This window comes from Culex pipiens, chromosome 1, assembly GCF_016801865.2.
Source record: "Culex pipiens pallens isolate TS chromosome 1, TS_CPP_V2, whole genome shotgun sequence".
NCBI lineage: Eukaryota > Metazoa > Arthropoda > Insecta > Diptera > Culicidae > Culex > Culex pipiens.
In genome coordinates this window covers 96,702,185-96,717,864 of record NC_068937.1, presented here as the reverse complement: position 1 = coordinate 96,717,864, position 15,680 = coordinate 96,702,185, and the positions used below count along the sequence as shown (strand labels likewise).

The 15,680-nt window shown below is 36.6% G+C and overlaps 1 protein-coding gene across 1 annotated transcript in view; it reads left to right on the top strand.

Moving 5' to 3' along the window:
- Positions 1-4,056: 4,056 nt before the first annotated feature.
- The window catches only part of LOC120430290 (uncharacterized), a 300,000-nt gene continuing 288,376 nt past the window's right edge, over positions 4,057-15,680 (top strand). The window contains exon 1 of the mRNA XM_052706656.1: positions 4,057-5,147. Coding sequence (XP_052562616.1) covers positions 5,003-5,147 — 145 coding nt within the window. The 5' untranslated portion in view covers positions 4,057-5,002. The remainder of the gene's footprint in view (positions 5,148-15,680) is intronic.

Sequence of the window (15,680 nt, the reverse complement as noted above, 5' to 3'; positions counted from 1 at the left end):
AAACTGCCTCTGAAACTGTAATTGTATATGGCACTAAAACTGCAGCTAAAACTGCCACCAAAACTGCTACTGAAACTGCCACTGTAACTACTACTGAAACTGCCACTGAAACCGAACTGAAATCGCCACTGAAACTGCCACTGAAACTGCCTCTGAAACTGCCTCTGAAACTGTCATTGAAACTGCCACTTAAACTGCAACTAAACTGTCACTGAAACTGCCACTGAATTCGCCTTTGAAACTGCCACTGAAACTGCCTTTGAAACTGCCACTAAAACTGTCATTGTATCTGCCACTAAAACTGCAGCTTAGAATGCAACTGAAACTGAACTAATACTGTCACTTAAAACTACCACGGAAACTGCAACTAAAACTGTCACTGAAACTGCCTTTCTGAAACTGTCTTCCTGTAAACGCAGTGAAACTCTTGGTGAAATTGTCTTTTTAAAACTGCCATTTGAACTGCAGTGAAATTGCCTTTTTGAAACTGCCACTAAAATTACAGCTAAAACTACCACTGAAATAGCTACTGAAATTGCCCCTGAAACTGTTATTAAAACTGCCACTCAAACTGTCACTGACACTGCAACTGAATTTGCCTCTGAAAATGCCACTAAAACTGCCTCTGAAACTGCCACTGAAACTGTCATTGTATCTGCCACTAAAACTGCAGCTATAAATGCCACTGAAACTCCCACTGAAACTGAACTAATATTGTCACTTAAAACTACCAATGAAACTGCAACTTAAACTGCCACTGCCTTTCTGAAACTGCCCCTGAAACTGACTTACTGTAACTGCAGTAAAAATGCCTTTTTTTAAACTGCCATTGAAACTGCAGTAAATCTGCCTTTCACAAATTGCTACTGAAACTGCCTTTTAGAAACTGCCACTAAAACTGCCACTGAAACCACAGCTGAAACTGACCTAATGCTGTCACTTAAAACTGCCACGGAAACTATCACTGACACTGAACTGAAATTTCCACTTAACATCCTCTGAAACTGCCTCTGAAACTGTAATTGAAACTGCCACTTAAAAGTGCAACTAAAACTGTCACTGAAACTGCCTCTGAAATTGCCACTGAAACTGCCTCTGAAACTGCCACTAAAACTGTAATTGCATCTGCCACTAAAACTACAGCTAAAAATGCCAATACTATCAGTTAAAACTACCACGGAAACTTCAGCTTTAACCGCCACTGAAACCACCTTTCTGAAACTTCCACGGAAACTGTCTTCCTGTAACTGCAGTAAAACTGCCTTTTTAAAACTGCCATTGAAACTACAGTGAAACTGCCTTTCAAAAATTTCTACTAAAACTGCCTTCTTGAAACTGCCACCAATAGAAGATGTATTAAGAGCCCTTGATGATGTTGATGTTACTAAAGGTCCCGGCCCGGACAGTATCCATCCATCTTTCTTGAAAAACTGTGCGGCTTCTCTCGCTCTTCCCACAACTATCATTTTCAACCGCTCGCTCGCAGAATCCACATTTCCCACTGCTTGGAAATTGGCTAGTATTACGCCAATACATAAAGCCGGCAACGTTCACAAAGTCGAGAACTACCGAGGAATTTCAATTTTGAGTGGTTTTGCTAAACTGTTTGAACACCTGGTACATGGAGCACTTTATCCAGTATTGAAGCCAATCATCGCCAACGAACAACACGGGTTTGTTAAGCGACGCTCAACAACGTCCAACCTTCTCCTCTTCACTTCAACACTCTTGACGAACATTGAAAAAGGCCAACAAATTGACGCTGTTTACGTGGATCTATCTAAAGCCTTCGATAAGGTACCGCATGCTCTCTAACTGGAGAAACTGAGACGCTATGGCCTTCCAGAATGGATCGTCCGATGGATTCATTCATACCTTGCCGATCGCAAAGCCTTCGTCAAAGTAAGATGCACTTCCTCTCATCTCCTCGCAATTCCTGCCGGAGTCCCGCAAGGCAGCGTGATTGGACCCTTACTTTTCATTTTGTTCGTGAACGACCTGTGCAGTGTCCTCGAGTCGGACAAGCTGATGTACGCAGACGACCTGAAAGTGTTCCGATCAGTTAGCTCGCCTCTCGACAGCTGTGCACTCCAGCAAGACATCGATCGCCTGTTACGCTGGTGCACTGCCAACGGAATGGAGGTCAACGTACAAAAATGCAAAATCATAAGCTTCACGCGCAAACGAACACCTCTCTTGAGTAGCTACAGGATGGGCCAAAACGAACTTGAACGGGTGAACACTATCAAGGACCTGGGTGTGACGATCGACAGCAAAGCGTGCTTCAACGAACATATTGCACTGACAACAGCGAAAGCTTTTGCCACCCTCGGATTTCTTCGTCGAAATGCAGCTGACTTTGTGGATCTGTTCGCGCTTAAAACAATCTATTGTTCGCTAGTTCGGAGTCAACTAGAGTACGCCGTCCAAGTATGGGCACCTTACTACGCCGTGCAAGCTGAAAGGATCGAGCGGATTCAGCGAGCTTTCACCAGCTTTGCTGTGCGACGCCTGCCATGGGTGCGGCCTCAAGGACTCTCCTCGTACGATGACAACTGTGAGCGGCTTAAACTCCCTGCGCTGGCATCACGACGAGTTCTACTACAGCGAATTTATGTATTCGACTTGTTGTCGTGCAATATTGACTGCCCTACCCTTCGCGATAAAATCACCCTACACATCCCAGCTCGTAATCTGCGCAATCCTGCTCCGTTTCTTGAAGTTCCTGGCCATCGTACGAACTACGGTTATTATAGTCCCCTTAGTGCTTGCTGTCGAGTGTTTAATGATGTAGCAGATGTGTTTGTGTTTGGAATGTCAAAATGTGTATTTAAAACTAGGATTAAAAATAGGACATAAGTTGTAGTCTGTGCGGCGAGTGCCGAAGATGAAATAAATAAATAAAACTGCCACTGAAACTACAGCTTAAACTGTCACTGAAACTGCCTCTGAAGCTGTCGTTATATCTGCCACTAAAACTGCAGTTAAAATTGCCACTGAAACTGTCTCTGAAACTGTCATTGCATCTGCCACTAAAACAGCAACTAAAACTGCCACTGAACCTGGAATTGTCCTATTGGATCTGCCTTTCTAAAGCTGCCGTTCTGAAATTTTCTTAATGAAACTGCCACAGCAAAGCAATCCACTTTGACGACCCCCGGGTCTTTGCACTCATTTCTAGGCGTCCGAAGGTTATGTCATTATGTGTTATTGGGTGAGTCACCCAAAACCTCTTTTACACAAATGGACCGACGTTTTACTTCCCCATCCGATAGAAGGCGTGATCAAGCAAATCTCATCTCGAAAAATGCCACCGGGTCCGTCTGGGATTGAACCGAGGCCTTACTGGGGTGAGAGACTACAACGCTTACTTCTACACCATTGGAACTGCTTTTCTACTTTTCTAAAACTGCCTTTTTGAAACTGTCTTTCTACCGTTTTGAAACTTTTTCCTTTAACAATAGTGAAACTGCCTTTCTGCCTTATTGAAACTACCTCTGATACTGCAGTGAAACTGCCTTTTAAACACGGTCACTGGAACTGAACTGAAACTGCAACTAAAACTAACAGTGAAACTATCACTTGAACTGCCACTGAAGCTGCCATTCTGAAACTGCCGCTCTGAAACTTTCTTGTTGAAACTGACTCTGAAACTGTCTTCCTGAAACTGCCTTTCTAAAACTGCGACTAAAACTGTCGTTATGAAACTGCCACTGGAACTGCCTTTTTGAAACTGTCAATAAAACAACTAATGAAACTTGAATGAATCTGTTGAATGATTGATGATGGAATCCTAATGATTTTATTGTCGTCCCTTTTTCCCATTTATCTTATTTCAGGAAATCCTCCTCCAACAATGACAGCGATTTGCTTCCCAAATAAATAACCTCAAAAGCGTCAACAAATCTTCCTTCAAAACTTGAAGTGTTTCCACTCACTCAAAAGTCATTGTCCCGTCGCACTCTCAAACACAGAAAAAAAAACCGAAAACTCCATTCCAAAATGATTTATATTATTCTTCTCTTTCCATCCACTTGCAGAGATTTGTTTGTTCAGCTTCCTGACAGCGCGTTACGGATCGCTGGACCCCGGTCGTCGCCAGCCGTGAAGCGTGTCACTCGGCGTTAGAATCCAACTGCTTTTTTTTTTTGCTGGTTCTAAATCTGGGAGAAAGAGCGAGAACATAATTAAAAAAATATTTATGATTTCATGCGAGGAGCAGCAGCCGTCAGTGTCATCGCTGGAACCGCAGAAGCTCGACAACAAGTAGACGAAGAAGGAAGTAAACACCTACATAAACAAAGCCGAAGGGGAAACGTCAAAGACCCCGAAAGTGTGCACGCCGTATGGGTGCAGATGTCAAAGTTTGAGTGGCGTCTCTGAGCTATCGAACTAATAGAGAACAAACGAGAGAGGAAGAGAAGAGGAAAACAAAAACAATACAATTAGGTTCTGGGCCGTGCGTGAGCGTGCGTGTTTGACGCGAACGCGTACTGTAAACATAAACAAAGCGCAGATAAAAGTCATCGCGTTGTTTACATTTAGTAGGCCGCGCGGGCCGTAACCGGGGGGTGGGCAATTAAAGAGTAGTTTTCAACGCCTGCCTAGAGGGGACCGGGCCATTATGCTCAAGTATGATGATGATCTAGTAGCCGGCGACTCCTCCTCGGAAAAGCCGACGACGACGACGACGACGCCAGCTGAGCTCAAGTGGGCAATTAAATTTTAATGGTGAAGCAACTCAATCTTAACGACCGTTGCGTCTCTCTCGTTCCCGCTCTCTTTGGTCGTAACTGTCAAAACAGTCGTCTCTCTCTCTCGCTCGCGCCGCAACTCTAATCGCTATGGGAAAAGTGTAAACAAAGTGTGAAAATCGGACCCAATTAAAAGGTTTATGTGCGTGTGTGTGTGGATCGTGAGAGAATTTCGTGGTGAATAAAAATTAACGGCTGACGTTAAACGGCGCGAAAGGGAAGAGTTCGAATCAAGAAGAAGAGTCGAAATGTGGTGCTTAATGGGCGTCGCGCCGGAAGGCGGCCGGCAGGTCAGCAACCGGCGGAAAAATGGCGGCGGCGGCGGTGGAATCTGCAGCAATTTTCGGCGGTTTATCAGCATCGGGATCCTGCTGCAAATAATTGCCAATTGTGGTAAGTTGGGATGAGGTGGGGGGAGGGTTCAACCCCCTCTCTGCGGGATTGTTTCCAATTTGGGGCTGAAATTGCAATTTGTGGGCAGGATGTCTGTGTGGTTTTTAATCAGCGTTCCTTGCTGGGTCCTCCCCCCGAGGGAATTAAATGTTTCCAATTAACGGCATTTAAATTATTCCGGGAACATTTGCCGTGACCTTTAATTAGCATTTTTGTGGAATAAACAATCAGATCGTGGCGCAATAAATATCAGTGTTTTTTAAACAGACTTAAATCACATTCAAACCAGTCAATAAAAAATTAACGATCAGTTTACATTTTCGGAAACTCACCATGGCTTTCTTTTAATTCACCACAGGTAAACGGTCCAATAAATTGGTACCCTAACATGTATAGGTCATCGCTGAAATTTTTAAGTTATCGCAGTTTTAGTGAAAAAAGTTGATTTTTTGCCGATTTCGTCATTTTCCTGTTTTTGCGCGTGGCGCGTCGAAAAACTCAGTTTTTATTTTCAAAAAATCATATCTCGGAAACGTACGGTTCGACATCGCCAATTTTTTACAAGTTATGTGAAATTTTCCGAGGAATCCGATAAAAATATTTTCAGACATAGGCTCTTTGGTCCAGACACGGTCAAAACGCCATTTTAAGTTTTCATACGACTTTTTCAAATGTTAAGCTAGATTTTTGAAACTTCTTACTATTTTTCTCAAATAGCCAAACTAATCACCTTTCTTTTGCGTCTAAGACAGCTAAAATCGGATGAAATGACGCGGAGATATGATTTTTTGAAAAAAGTGGTTTTTGCGAAAAATGACGAAAATTGCCATTTTTCGAACCACCCTAGCACGATGTAGGTCACCCTAATGGCCAAACAAAAAAATACGGGTCTAATTATTTTGGCCAAGGAACCCCCAGAAAAATTTTGAGCCCGATCGGAGAACTTTTTTTCGGTTTAGGTGCTTTTCAAATGGAATTGCTGTATACATACTTTTCATTTAAAAGTTTAACGATAATTTTTTGGAGGTGCAAACATATGTTGTGTATTGTTTCAAAATAAATAATTCTTGTTTCTGTAATAATTATTCTTGTTTCTGTAATATTTTTGTAACCTTTTCACTCAAGTTTTATTAAAGTGATATTTTTAATGCATCAACAGTTTTTCAAACATTTTTAGTTGTAGAATATTATTAAATTCTTCAAAATTCATTATGTCTTGTTTGAGGTTTTTTTTATATATTATTATGATAATAAATATGAATTCTATTTTAATTCACAGAGTTTTTTTTTAATTAATATTTTTGTGAGTTTTTTTCTTTCTTTCAAACAAAACTTGTTTTTAATATTAAAGTCAAATTTCTAACAGATTTCAAAATAATATATTCATTGAATCCCAGGAGATTCTTTATCCAGTGCAGGACTGTTGCGCTGGTTAAAAATAAAACCTAGATAAATTTGTAATTTTTATTGGAAATCATCAAACACTCAATAAAAAAACGTTACTTAATCCACCTTTAGGTGGTTGGTGCCTTCCTCACATTCATAAAGTCAATATATTCAGTAAAAATAGCAACATTCCCCCTTAACATGTTTAACAAATCAACTTTATTACCCGCAGAAAAATAAGACTTATTCGAATCAACAAAACGTTTTGTTGATTTGAAAATCAAAATTTTTGTTGAATCAACGCTAAACGTCAAAGCAAAATTTTCAAAACAACAAAAGATTTTTGTGGAATTAAGAAAATCAAGGTTTGTTTCAACGCAAAAACGGCGTTGATTATATTCAACAAAAATTTTGTTGAATCAAACCTCGTACAGGCTGATTCTATAAAATATTTTTCTGCGTGTACTCATTTCTTTTGATAGGGTTCGCAGACCTTCAATATTTCTGGCTCATCGGCAAGGTCTGATAAAAAACCTATTCAACGATAGTTCGCATGGAAGATTCAGACAATATTTCTATCACAATATCACAATATCCGGCCTCCAAAAAGTGTATAAATAACACTTAAGTGCTAATTACTTTTGATAGGGTTGTCAAATCATCGATGTTTTAGGCTCATTTGAAAGGTCTTTCGATTATCCAACAAACGACTGGTCGCATGATGGACCCGGACATCAATTTGATTGAAATATCTGAATTCCGGCCGCCAAAAAGTGTATGAATAATGAGCAGTCTACGGAATCGGTCTTTTTTCTTTAATTTTATTTTTTTTATTTTATAATCCGGCTGAAACTTTTTTGGTGCCTTCGGTATGCCCAAAGAAGCCATTTTGCATCATTAGTTTGTCCATATAATTTTCCATACAAATTTGGCAGCTGTCCATACAAAAATGATGTATGAAAATTCAAAAATCTGTATCTTTCGAAGGAATTTTTTGATCGATTTGGTGTCTTCGGCAAAGTTGTAGGTATGGGTATGGACTACACTGAAAAAAAAAATGATACAAGGTAAAAAAAATTTGGTGATTTTTTATTAAACTTTTTGTCACTAAAACTTGATTTGCAAAAAAGCACTATTTTTATTTTTTTTTATTTTTTGATATGCTTTAGAGGACATAAAATGCCAACTTTTCAGAAATTTCCAAGTTGTGCAAGAAATCTTTGACCGAGTTATGAATTTTTGAATCAATACCGATTTTTTCAAAAAATCGAAATATTGGTCGCAAAAATTTTTCAACTTCATTTTTCGATCTAAAATCGAATTTGCAATCAAAAAGTACTTCAGTAAAATTTTGATAAAGTGCACCGTTTTCAAATTATAGCCATTTTTAGGTAACTTTTTTGAAAATAGTCGCAGTTTTTCATTTTTTTTAAATTAGTGCACATGTTTGCCCACTTTTGAAAAACATATTTTTGAAAAGCTGAGAAAATTCTCTATATTTTGCTGTTTTGAACTTTGTTGATACGACCCTTAGTTGCTGAGATATTGCCATGCAAGTGTTTAAAAACAGGAAAAATGATGTTTTCTAAGTCTCACCCAAACAACCCACCATTTTCTAATGTCGATATCTCAGCAACTAATGGTCCGATTTACAATGTTAAAATATGAAACATTCGTGAAATTTTCCGATCTTTTCGAAAACAATATTTTCAAAAAAAATAAATCAAGACTAACATTTCAAAAGGGCCAAAAATTCAATATTACGCCCTTTTGAAATGTTTATCTTGGTTTAAAAAAATTTCGAAAAGATCGGAAAATTTCACAAATGTTTCATATTTTAACATTGTAAATCGGACCATTAGTTGCTGAGATATCGACATTAGAAAATGGTGGGTTGTTTGGGTGAGACTTAGAAAACATAAATTTTCCTGTTTTTAAACACTTGCATGGCAATATCTCAGCAACTAAGGGTCGTATCAACAAAGTTCAAAACAGCAAAATATAGAGAATTTTCTCAGCTTTTCAAAAATATGTTTTTCAAAAGTGGGCAAACATGTGCACTAATTTAAAAAAATGAAAAACTGTGACTATTTTCAAAAAAGTTACCTAAAAATGGCTATAACTTGAAAACGGTGCACTTTATCAAAATTTTACTGAAGTACTTTTTGATTGCAAATTCGATTTTACATCGAAAATGAAGTTGAAAAATTGTTGCGACCAATATTTCGATTTTTTGAAAAAATCGGTATTGATTCAAAAATTCATAACTCGGTCAAAGATTTTTTGCACAGCTTGGAAATTTCTGAAAAGTTGGCAATTTATGTCCTCTAAAACATATCAAAAAAATAAAAAAAAATAAAAATAGTGTTTTTTTGCAAATCAAGTTTTAGTGACAAAAGTGAAATAAAAAATCACCAAATTTTATTTTACCGTGTAGCATTTTTTTTTCAGTGTAGTCCATATCCATTCCTACAACTTTGCCGAAGACACCAAATCGATTAAAAAATTCCTTCAAAAGATACAGATTTTTGAATTTTCATACATCATTTTTGTATGGACAGCTGCCAAATTTGTATGGAAAATTATATGGACAAACTAATGATGCAAAATGGCTTCATTGGGCATACCAAAGGCACCAAAAAAGTTTCAGCCGGTTTAAAAAATACAAAAAAAATCGAATGACTGAAATCTCAGAGAATTGCTCTAATACTTAAGTGCTAATAACTTTTGATAGGGTTGTCAGATCCTTGATGTTCTAGGCTCATTTGGAAGGTCTTTCGATTATCTTACTAATGACAGGTCGCATGATGGACCCGGACATCATTTTCATTGAAATATCTGAGATCCGGCCTCCAAAAAGTGTATAAATAACACTTAAGTGCTAATAACTTTTAATAGGGTTGTCAGATCCTCGATGTTTTAAGCTCATTTGAAATGTCTTTCGATTATCTAACTAGCAACAGGTCGCATGATGAACCCGGACATCATTTCCATTTAAATATCTGAGATCCGGCCTCCAATATTATGTATTGTTTTAATAACACTTAAGTGCTAATAACTTTTGATAGGATTGTCAGATCTTCAATGTTTTGGGCTCATTGGAAAGGTCGTTTTAATACCTTTCTGAAAATGCAAAAACCACCCTTTTTACAATCTTCCGGACATACGCCAAAATCGTTTTTTTAGCATAACTTTTGAAGTACTTAACTAAACTTGCTGATTTTAAATATAGACCTATGGGACCCCAACACAGATCGAATGAGACGAATACGGTCAAAATCCGTTCATCCAGTCCGGATATAATCGAGTGACAATTTTATTGTCCACCCACCTACACACATCCACACAGACATTTGCTCAGAACATGAATCTGAGTCGATATGTATACGTGAAGGTGGTTTACGAGGTCAAATTAATAAGTTCATTTTTCGAGTGATTTTATAGCCTTTCCTCAGTAAGGTGAGGAAGGCAAAAATCTATTAAAAATGCCCAAATCTATGATATGATTTTCAAAAAGGATTTAAAATAAAAAAAAATGTTTTTTTTATCGAGTTTCATTTGTAAACAAAAAAGAATACTTTGCCTTTGATAAATGACATGAACCTATATGTCAACTACATGGATAGATATCCTGTGAGCTTATTCGATAATTCTTTTTTGTCGAAATTTAAAACATAGAAGTGTTTCCAAAAACGTCATCATGTTTTTTTTGCGATTTTGATTTTTTTTTCAAGGATCTTATCTTAATGTTCAGAACCATGGCACATCATCCAGGTCCAACAATTTGGCTTTTACTAAGAAGTCCAACGCCAGGATTACCTCTTTACCCTTTATCTCCCAAAGAGAACTTTTAATTTTATCGTCCAAAACCGAGACCCAGGGCACTTCTTATTACGACTGACTCCAAGTCGTTTTCCATACTATTCATAATCAGGACTCCTATTGTCAGGATTCCTATTGTCCACCACAAATAACACAATTAAGAAGAATTTTAAATTCAAAACATAGTAATATTACATTTGTACATTTGTTGGAATGAGTACATATTTTATGTCAGAAAAAAATGTTTAAATTCATCACTATTCCATTTACATCGGATTCATCGAGCTAATCATCATAAAACATAAACATAACATCACTAAAAAGGTAATATAAAACCTTCAGATTTTACACCTTTTAAATTTACACTTTTTTTACTGCGTTGTTACAAAAAAAAAAAAAAAACATCAATGTTCTTGTAATTCTAAACCACTATCAGACTTACACCCAGCATCAAATTGAGCAGTGGTCAACTGCCAATTGTGTAATAGTTGTCCCGAGGTTAACCGCAACAATCATTCTCAACTAAAAACACAGGCACAATTACACCACACTACAGTGGAGTAAATACCGCTTACCTCCCCCTCGCCATCCTTGCACGAAATGACCGGTGACCGGTGACAGAAATTAGTTTTATGACAAAACCGCAACGCGATATTGGCCCGGCTCCGTTCATGGTCATCGCGCTGGTTGACATTGTAATGTTCGACGGGGTCAGCTCGATGTGTTCCGGATCGGACGTCCGAAAATTTGTCCCACCATCATCAAATAGTTATTTTATGACCATCAGCGATGGTGGTTTTTGTGGTCGCAAAAATCTCGTTGGCGAATATTGAGCTGTAGGGAAGTTTAATGAAATGTCAGCGAATTTTCAGAAGTTGACAGGTGAATTCGACGGTGGTTTGATTTTCATGAACAAAAAACAAAAAACAAAAAACAAAAAACAAAAAACAAAAAACAAAAAACAAAAAACAAAAAACAAAAAACAAAAAACAAAAAACAAAAAACAAAAAACAAAAAACAAAAAACAAAAAACAAAAAACAAAAAACAAAAAACAAAAAACAAAAAACAAAAAACAAAAAACAAAAAACAAAAAACAAAAAACAAAAAACAAAAAACAAAAAACAAAAAACAAAAAACAAAAAACAAAAAACAAAAAACAAAAAACAAAAAACAAAAAACAAAAAACAAAAAACAAAAAACAAAAAACAAAAAACAAAAAACAAAAAACAAAAAACAAAAAACAAAAAACAAAAAACAAAAAACAAAAAACAAAAAACAAAAAACAAAAAACAAAAAACAAAAAACAAAAAACAAAAAACAAAAAACAAAAAACAAAAAACAAAAAACAAAAAACAAAAAACAAAAAACAAAAAACAAAAAACAAAAAAACAAAAAACAAAAAACAAAAAACAAAAAACAAAAAACAAAAAACAAAAAACAAAAAACAAAAAACAAAAAACAAAAAACAAAAAACAAAAAACAAAAAACAAAAAACAAAAAACAAAAAACAAAAAACAAAAAACAAAAAACAAAAAACAAAAAACAAAAAACAAAAAACAAAAAACAAAAAACAAAAAACAAAAAACAAAAAACAAAAAACAAAAAACAAAAAACAAAAAACAAAAAAACAAAAAACAAAAAACAAAAAACAAAAAACAAAAAACAAAAAACAAAAAACAAAAAACAAAAAACAAAAAACAAAAAACAAAAAACAAAAAACAAAAAACAAAAAACAAAAAACAAAAAACAAAAAACAAAAAACAAAAAACAAAAAACAAAAAACAAAAAACAAAAAACAAAAAACAAAAAACAAAAAACAAAAAACAAAAAACAAAAAACAAAAAACAAAAAACAAAAAACAAAAAACAAAAAACAAAAAACAAAAAACAAAAAACAAAAAACAAAAAACAAAAAACAAAAAACAAAAAACAAAAAACAAAAAACAAAAAACAAAAAACAAGGACCAAAAGCTTAAAACGAAATAAGGCTTGAAATATGTTTAAATTTTCCAAATTTGTTTTCTTGTTTAACGGTACACATCAACCATAGCTTTTGCACCCAGATTTTTGTTACAGAAATTTTAGTATCTTCAATACTACGGGAATTATCGATATAATTTTTTATTCATCCCCTAAATAACTGTCTTCGCAGTTATTTACAACAAAGTTTGACTATTTTTACAATCAGATTCTTGCAGGATTGGGTCCGTAAGTTTGACAATTTTGGAATAAGAAGACAACAACTTCCTTGGTTGCTGTGCACCCTTAAAGGTTTCTATTGCGTTTTGTTTGCATCTAAAATTCATTTCACTGGTTTTATTTTATCAGCAAGTTTCAAGCTTATTTTTTTTAGTCTCATAAACCAGCATGTTTTTCTCCGATAAAATACTTCACCAAAGCAGTAAACATCTCTCAGCTGCTGTGGTGCCAAACGATTTGTGCTCTTCTTCCGCAAATTTTCTCCCTCGCTGCACTTGGCTTGCGATGAAAAGGAAAAAAAAATCCTTGGAAAATCCACCCTGGTTGGGAAACCCCAAATCGATGCATCCTCTCTCTTCTTCCCTGTTGCTGTGGTTATCCCGGGAAGCCAGAAGTACCGTCGCCCGAGGGGTTTTGTAGCGCCATAAGTTGCCCGAAGTTATTGGTTTGGGCGGATGGGGAGAGCCATCTTTTCTGAATCATTGATACGGGGATAATGTGATTGAGCAAATTTGCATATCAACTGTAACTTTGGCAAACTTATAAGGCGCGAGACTCGATCTGCTTCTGAAAAAAAATATGTTTAAGTTGATTTTTATTAATCGAACCACAAACACTTTCAGCTCAACCTCAGAGCGAAATCAGCTCAATTCAAACAAGTTTTCACCCTTTTCCGGGTCATTAACAGGAAAAACGATTTTCCTGAATGAAAAAAAAAAAAACCCACAAAAACGTGTTAAAAAGGGCATTATCGAAGCTTTTCATCTTGCTTCAACGGAGGCGACGACGAAAAAACCTCAAACTTCTAACAAAAGCTCTCACGAAACCGGGAGCGACCAAAAAAAAACTGTTACATGAAAACTTTTTCCTTGCTTGCCGGCGGGCAAAAACGCTCCTCGAAATCTGTTAGCTATCAATTTTATGCAATTTTTTTTTCGAGAGGTTACTTTACTGTCCCACATGGCGCACGGCGGGTTTGGGTGGAAAAGTTTTTCGCTAAAAAAAAAAAGCTCTACTGACAATTTCGTCTGTTTTGAGGTTTTATCGTACAAGTTGAGGGAATTTAGGAGAGAAAAAAGGTGGGGAAAAGTTGGGGAACGAAACCGGTACAATACCCTTGAGGTTGAAAGTTTTTCAATTATTTTGAAAGGAATTGAAATGTGGATTGAGTGTCACGGAGTTATTTAGGTTGAGATGAGAGGCTTTAAATTAAATGAGTTTGTTGATTTTAGTCCTCGTTTTAGTTCCTATTTTAGTCCAAATTTCAGTCCCAGTTTCAGTTCCAGTTTCAGTCCCAATTTCAGTCCAAATTTCAGTCTTATTTTCATTCCCAATTTTAGTCCCAATTTCAGTCCAAAATTCAGTCCAAATTTCAGTCTTGGTTTCAGTCCCAGTTCAGTCCCATTTTCAGTCGCAATTTCAGTCCCAGTTTCAGTCCAAATTTCAGTCCCAGTTTCAGTCCCAATTTCAGTCCGAATTCAGTCCCAGTTTCAGTCGCAATTTCAGTCCCAGTTACAGTCCCATTTTTATTCCCAATTTAAGTCCCAATTTAAGTCCCAATTTCAGTCCAAATTTCTGTCCCAATTTCAGTCCCAATTCATTCCCAGTTTCAGTCCCATTTTCATTCCCAATTTTAGTCCCAATTTCAGTCCAAATTTCTGTTCCAGTTTCAGTCGCAATTTCAGTTCCAATTTCAGTCCCAAGTTCATTCCAAATTTCAGTCCCAATTCAGTCCCAGTTGCAGTCCCAGTTTCAGTCCCAGTTTCATTCTCAATTTTAGTCCCAATTCAGTCCCAGTTTCAGTCGCAATTTCAGTTTCAAATTCAGTCCCAGTTTCAGTCCAAATTCCAATCCCAGATAAGTCTAAATTTCAGTCGCAAGTTCAGTCAAAATTTCAGTCCCAGTTTCAGTCGCAATTTCAGTCCCAATTCAGTCCCAGTTTCAGTCGCAATTTCAGTCCCAGTTACAGTCCCATTTTTATTCCCAATTTAAGTCCCAATTTAAGTCCCAATTTCAGTCCAAATTTCTGTCCCAATTTCAGTCCCAATTCATTCCCAGTTTCAGTCCCATTTTCATTCCCTATTTTAGTCCCAATTTCAGTCCAAATTTCTGTTCCAGTTTCAGTCGCAATTTCAGTTCCAATTTCAGTCCCAAGTTCATTCCAAATTTCAGTCCCAATTCATTCCCAGTTGCAGTCCCAGTTTCAGTCCCAGTTTCATTCTCAATTTTAGTTCCAATTCAGTCCCAGTTTCAGTCGCAATTTCAGTTTCAAATTCAGTCCCAGTTTCAGTCCAAATTTCAGTCCCTGTTTCAGTCCAAATTCCAATCCCAGATAAGTCTAAATTTCAGTCGCAAGTTCAGTCAAAATTTCAGTCCCAGTTTCAGTCCCAATTTCAGTCCCAATTCATTCCCAGTTTCAGTCCCATTTTCATTCCCAATTTTAGTCCCAATTTCAGTCCAAATTTCTGTTCCAGTTTCAGTCGCAATTTCAGTTCCAATTTCAGTCCCAAGTTCATTCCAAATTTCAGTCCCAATTCAGTCCCAGTTTCAGTCCATTTTCAGTCCCATTTTCATTCTCAATTTTAGTCCCAATTCAGTCCCAGTTTCAGTCGCAATTTCAGTCCCAGTTTCAGTCCCATTTTCTGTCCATATTTCTGTTCCAGTTTAAGTCCCCATTTCAGTCCCAATTTCAGTATAGATTTCAGTCACAGTTTCAGTCCCAATTTCAGTCTCAAATTCAGTCCCAGTTTCATTCCCAATTATATTCCCAATTTCAGTCCAAATTTCTGTCCCAGTTTCAGTATAAATTTCAGTCCCAGTTTTAGTCCCAATTTTAGTCCCAAGTTCAGTCCAAATTTCAGTTTTGGTTTCAGTCCCAGTTCAGTCCCATTTTCAGTCCCAAGTTTCTTTTCCAGTTTCAGTAGAAATTTCAGTCCCAGTTTCAGTCCCATTTTCATTCCCAATTTTATTCCCAAGTTCAGTTTAGTCCAAATTTCAGTCTCAATTCCTGCCCAAGTTCAGTCCAAATTTCAGTTTTGGTTTCAGTCCCAGTTTCAGTCCCAATTCCAGTTCAGTCGCAATTTCAGTCCCAGTTTTAGTCCCAATTTTAGTCGAAATTACAGACGC